Source organism: Plectropomus leopardus, chromosome 8, assembly GCF_026936395.1.
Source record: "Plectropomus leopardus strain MGB_pleo_1.0 chromosome 8, ASM2693639v1, whole genome shotgun sequence".
Classification (NCBI taxonomy): domain Eukaryota; kingdom Metazoa; phylum Chordata; class Actinopteri; order Perciformes; family Serranidae; genus Plectropomus; species Plectropomus leopardus.
Window position 1 is genome coordinate 35892730 of NC_142183.1, and position 5926 is coordinate 35898655.

The 5926-nt window shown below is 34.5% G+C and overlaps 1 protein-coding gene across 2 annotated transcripts; it reads right to left on the minus strand.

Annotated features, from left to right (window-relative positions):
- Window positions 1-2090: 2090 nt before the first annotated feature.
- On the minus strand, window positions 2091-4768 carry ndufc1 (NADH:ubiquinone oxidoreductase subunit C1). 2 transcript variants are annotated; one of them, XM_088081401.1, is made up of 4 exons: window positions 4611-4768; window positions 3767-3870; window positions 2403-2478; window positions 2091-2206 (listed from the first exon to the last, which is right to left on the minus strand). In XM_088081401.1, exons 1-3 carry the CDS (start codon window positions 4654-4656, stop codon window positions 2419-2421), a joined length of 210 nt encoding a protein of 69 aa, XP_087937527.1. In that variant the 5' UTR covers window positions 4657-4768; the 3' UTR covers window positions 2091-2206; window positions 2403-2418. The 2 variants fall into 2 exon arrangements, with proteins under 2 accessions (XP_087937527.1, XP_087937526.1); XM_088081400.1 differs by having other exon boundaries at window positions 2091-2195; window positions 2402-2478.
- Window positions 4769-5926: the final 1158 nt, after the last annotated feature.

Sequence of the window (5926 nt, forward strand, 5' to 3'; positions counted from 1 at the left end):
GCTAGCTGGGTGGCTAATGCCACAGAAACGGAGGAGGATGTTTTTAGCAGAGTTGGAGGAAGTCCTCGGATCTTGTACTTAAGCTAACGTACCAATACCACAGTGTAAGAATACTCATTACATCAATAGTCCCACATTCAAACTCTGACTTAAGTAAATGTATAATAGTTTAACCAGCAAAATGTACTTAAAGCATGAAAAGTAAAAGTTCTTCAGAAAACTGGGTATCTTTAACAACATGTTGGAACAATTAGCAGCCATTTTCTGGCAACAAAACCAACCAACAAAAGCATTTTTAATGAGACACTGGAACATTTAGTGGCTGCTATTCTGTCAACAAAACCAGGTATTTTTGATGACACGTTGGGAAATTTTGCAGATACTTTTCTGCTCACAAAATCATGTAATTTAAAAGATATGAAAGGACAGATATGTTTTTTGCCGACAAAACTGGGTATTTTTAACAATACATCAGGACATTAAACAGACATTTTTCTTGCAACAAACATGGATATATTCAATGAGATGTTGGGACATATTGCAGATGTTTTTCTTACGACAAAACCTGGTATTTTTAACGAGAAGTTGGGACATTTAGAAGACATTTTCCTTGCCACACCAGGTATTTTTAATGAGATGATGGGATATTTAGCAGACATTCTTCTTGCAACAAAACCATGTATTTTTAATAAGTATTTTTGCCAGTAGGGATGAGTGAGTACACATTATGTGTATCTATCTTACCGGCAAAATTATCTCTATCTCTATCTATACTCAGAATGGGCAAGGTATAGTTTTACACTCATTTCATCTATTTTTACAACTGCACCTCACACTTTAAAATGCTATTACAATGTATTCATACACCTTCCTCGTTTATGGCATTGATCACCCTCCGTATAGTCTGTCGAGGTGACTTTCCTCTGCCTCACCCTGCACACCGGGACTGTCACGCTAAAGTAGAGCTCAGGAAGTCGCTGATGACGAGTGGACAATATGGCAGTGCTGCACACTTGTCATTTATTTTTCATTTCTGTATTTCTCTCTGCTTTTACATCTCATGTGTTCAGACACCAAATAATACTGCAGCTGTGGCGTTTTACTTACTGAGATAACTGTGGTCCTCGATGTTAGCTGCTGTGTACTGGTGATGTGTTAAAACTCTTTCCAATTCTATCATCTAAGGACAGTTTAGGGGCACGTTTTCTCTCTCAGAGAGATGTCCATTCTGTCAGTTAGTTGATGGCTTTTCACTGTCTATAAGTGATCCTCCTGCTGTGTTTTACATCATAGCATAAGGCTAAACCCTGTTTATATTGCCTTCTGATGTTTTAGAAAAGCTGTTTGAGGTAGGCTGATACTGTACTCATGTAATACATCGTTTTAACCCTTAGAGCCTCTTTGGCACATTTTACATGATTTTTATTCTTCGTTTTTTTGATAATTCTGGCTGTGTTCATGCATATGGCATACATATTGGCAAGATTATTTATTTCTTTTTAAACTTGGTATTTCCAGCTCAGCTCCTCAAAAAGTCCAATATACAATGTGTAAAATTAAAATTATAGCATCCATACTGTTAAATGCAAAAAAGCACCATTGAAACCCATTTAAACTGCAATTTTTGATCTCACAGCCATTGAAGCATAAAACATGCATTGTATTATTTCTGGGTGACATTCTGGGCTTTTGCCTTGGAATTAGTCTCTTTTTTTTTTTTACCATTTTCCATCTGATGACTTTTATTTTGAAATTTGTACCATATTTGGTATATGGAGAAAATACATGTTATTTATTTCCACTGGGTGCATTGTATATATTTATAGCACTTTGAACACTTATTTTTGTGTGTTTATTCCTTTTTTTTTTGCTGTTTTTTTCAAGTACTTTTCTTGTAACTTTTTGCAAATGTCTTGCTATTTTGGGCCATTTCTTAACTTACTTTTTGTCCTCTTCTAATGTTTACGAAAGACATTTCTAATTTTCTCAGGTTTCAAACGGTCAAAGGAAAAATTGTTACTGTGCTGATCAATACCAACACCACCGCAACTGTGAATTTAAGTGAACAAAAGGATCATGACTCAAGTACATCTTTTATATGACACATTTTTATTTTACACACAATTCAGTGAGGAACAGGGAACAGTGGAAGTAGAAAGAAATGGACAAACAGGTGCATCCTTCAGACAGGACCTGACAGGACCTCCTACAGGACAGAAAAGACACAGTGTCAGGTTTCACTTGTTCCTCCAATTATAGACTTTATAGATCTTCACTCTGGATGACAGAATGCCAATAATTCTATATGGCAATATAGGTATCAAACCACAAAAGATACACCATATGTGATATACTGTACAGAATTCATCTAATTTTAGCATCAACTACATAAAACCACTCACATCCCAGTGTGGTGGGTCATTCCAGGCCATTCCTCACTTTGTACTCATGGACATCTGTGCTGTGTTGCTTGAAGAGCTGCAGGTGGAAGACAGACACCACAAGTCATTTAATTATATCAGAACATTATTCATATTCAACTACATCCAATCATACTCAGAAATTCTTCATTGTCTTGCAGATATGCAATAAATAAATAAAAGAAAGGAGAGCTTTTTATTGTCCCTTCTACCCTCTAAAAACCTAGAGCGACATCACTTTTCTTATGCTGCTTTAAGGCACTTTTCACAAGTATTAAAACCTTTGAACCCTGAGCAAATTGGTGTGATTTCTTCCAAAAACAGAAAAAAGCAATTAACAACTTGGAAAAAAACTGTTTCACAAATTGCAAGAAATAAGTAATTTCAAAAATTATTTTTAAAAAGCTATTCTTGGGGAATAAAGTAAAAAGCAAAACAAAACTATATTAAATTGTATTGTTACAAATGTGCATATATATATTTAAAAATAATTTATTCATTTAAGACACATATTTAAAATAATGTTACAAAATTATTACAATTTTTAAAGCACTTCTTCCAGTATATTTGATTGTTTGTTTGTTTTTAACTTTCATTTTACTTATTTTTTAATTACTGATTTTCAGGTAATTTTCTTGTTCTCTTTAGTAATTTCTTGCTAATTTCTTAATAATTTCTTCTGTTATTGCTCATTGCCTTCTTCCCATGTTTTTAAAGGAAATTAAACCACTTTTCTTAGGTTTCAAATTGTTAAGTAGAATAAACAAAAATCATTTTAACAACAAAATAAGAGAACCAAATTTGAGTAGAATACTTTTTTCTTAAAACAAAATTCATTGAAAAACTGGGAATCCCAAGGACTTCCCCTTTAATAAAGAGAGATCATCACGCCAAATGTCATTTAAAAAAATATCTGGCCTTTAACATGGCTGTGCCTCTCAAAGACTACTGTATAAATTCATTTAAGACGATAAGTCAAATATCTGTTGAAAAATTAAAAACTGCTTGCTGCTCATTGCTGCCCTCTCCTGGGTAAACTAAAGGCACACACTTTGAGATCCAGTAAATGCTGACTGGTGGACAAGGTGCTCAGTGATCAAACTTTACCAGATTGCTACATGACTCCATGATTATGAAAAAAAGAAAAAGGTTTTTATCTTGCTGAAAGAAATGTACACATTTCGTGATAAGTTAGCCAATTGGTACACACAGTTTGGCCTACATACAAAGAGAAAGAGATAAACTCATGGGGGTAAAATAAACGTTATGTGTAAATTAACAATATCCCTCTGACAACAAATGATCATTTTTATAGAAGTCATTAAAAATGTCCTGTGGTCATTTACCAGGCCCCAAATGAAGGCAGATGATCCAAATGCAAGGCCCACTCTCAACCAGTTGGGGTTAACAGTGTCACGCTTGGAGGCTGTGAATACAGACCTGGATCCCACTGCAAAAATACATGAGTAAATACATAATTCAATCAAAAATGACACTAATAGTAAAAATCAAACACTGTTTCAAACCACAATGTTAAAATGAACAATTAACATTGCCTTGGCATTGACAGTCAATACTTTTCAGCTTTTCAACGGAAGAATCAATATTGGTGCAAGAATTATGGATCATTTATAAGCTCGTGTATTTTGTTTGATAATCTACTGGAACTGGTGAAGTGTTATCTATGCGCCACTGTATGTTTTGGTGGAAGCTGACTGTGGATGACACTAATGACTGTCCTGTCACTGGAAGCAAGCCGAATTGAAGAACAGCCCCTACTTAAACTAACAGGTTAAAAAATTAAATCTTTCTTCATATGTGGGTTTCTAATAAGAAGAGCAATGTTATATTTGCACAGGTTCTTTAAGAGCTTTGGCACGAGAAGAATATTACGTGGCTAAAAGTAAGCTTACAGTCTTTACCGCTGTACTAGATAGATAGTTTACGACACTATTAGCAACAAAATGACAAACGGTTTAAAGAGCACCAACTTAAGCAACAAAATCATAAGACAGATAACGTAAACATTCGGCAACCCGTTTGTGTGACTGAACTGCTACATGAGTGCTAAGCTAAGCTAAGGTCAGGCTTCAAAATAAATACGGCGTTCGCGCTGTAAATAGCAAGATAAAATACATGTGTTTCAAAAACATGGTTATTCATTTATTTACTATTGTGTCACCACTTTACCTTTGCTGACGACTACAGCTCTGGATAATAACCGCTGGAAAGTCATTTTAGCTTAAGAGCGGCTCCCCTCATCCGATGTGCGATCCTACCACTCCGCGGTCGATTGAACTTCCTGGAAGAACTGACTGGATGATCGAAGATCTCGGATAAATCGCTCGACCATTCCTGAGAATCTCATCCGTTATTAAGATACACTGTATGGTTATTAACAGGGGCGTTTCAAGGATTTGAGGTCACTAGGGGCTTAAAAAAATAATAAATCAGTAATATGAAAAAAAAAAATGTTGGTGTTTAAAACATTTGGCACTCCTTAAAAAAAGTTGCCAAAATGTTTTTCGTCTTATGAAATTATGAGATTATTCTCCTGACTTTTTTTCTTTAAAATATTTTTGACAATTTTGGCAAAAAATTGCATTTTTTCTTTTCTTTAAACTTTTTGGTGGTTTTTTGTTTTGTTTTGATTTTGGGGGGGTTCTTTGCTTGATAACATTTTAGTGATCCTACAAAAATGTTGATTTTTTTTCTCCTTTTTTGCGAATTTTCTTATTTCTCTACATTTTTTTGTTTCTTTGTTTGGTGTGGTTTTTTTTTTTTTAAAGAAAGCATGCATGTTTTCTGTGATCAATTATTTATCACAACCAGAGACTGTAAAAACAGAAGTTATTGTTGGAATTTCCGATGGTCTTGGAAAACATAACGTGGGAATGTGGGATGAACACTGCATACATTTTCCCCAAGTCATTCAGGGAGGTTTAAGAAAAAATATTTGTAGCTTTGGGAGGGTTTAAAAAAATAAATAAATTTAAAAAAACACAACACAAAGTCCCTGCAGCCACTCTCTGATAAATAAAGGACAGTCCCTCGCACCTTATGCTAATGACGCCACTGGTGATTAAATAACATTTGTTTATTCTAGATTTTATTCATTTGAAGCGAATTTATTTCCATAACCTAGTTTAGCTAGTTAATTGACCTCATGGTGGGTTTTGATTGTTTGTACTGCATCAAATTAAATTAATTACAAAATGAATCAAAGGGCAGAGCCTCTATTAGTGAAATGAAATGTTGCTCGCTAACGTGTCTATGTTTTACAGCCTAAAATAATTAGTATTACACCAAATGTGATCATTTGGGAAAAGCAAGACTGTTAAATTTGTAGAAATTTCAGTGGAGTTTAGTTTGCAACTTTCGAGACAACCGATGCACTGGACCCGGGAGTCTACTGATGAAATAGGATATAGTAATTTTTATGCATTATTTTTGTATAATTAATGCAACACCGTGTCATGTCAGTTTAGTTTGAGCAGCATGCAGCC

Coding starts and splice junctions, on each gene's coding strand:
- ndufc1 (XM_088081401.1), bottom strand. CDS start 4,656: ATGACTTTCCAGCGGTTATTATCCAGAGCTGTAGTCGTCAGCAAAG. Junction 3,871..4,610: donor AGCTGTAGTCGTCAGCAAAG/GTAAAGTGGTGA, acceptor GTATTTTTGCAG/TGGGATCCAGGTCTGTATTC. Junction 2,479..3,766: donor CTGCCTTCATTTGGGGCCTG/GTAAATGACCAC, acceptor TTCCACCTGCAG/CTCTTCAAGCAACACAGCAC.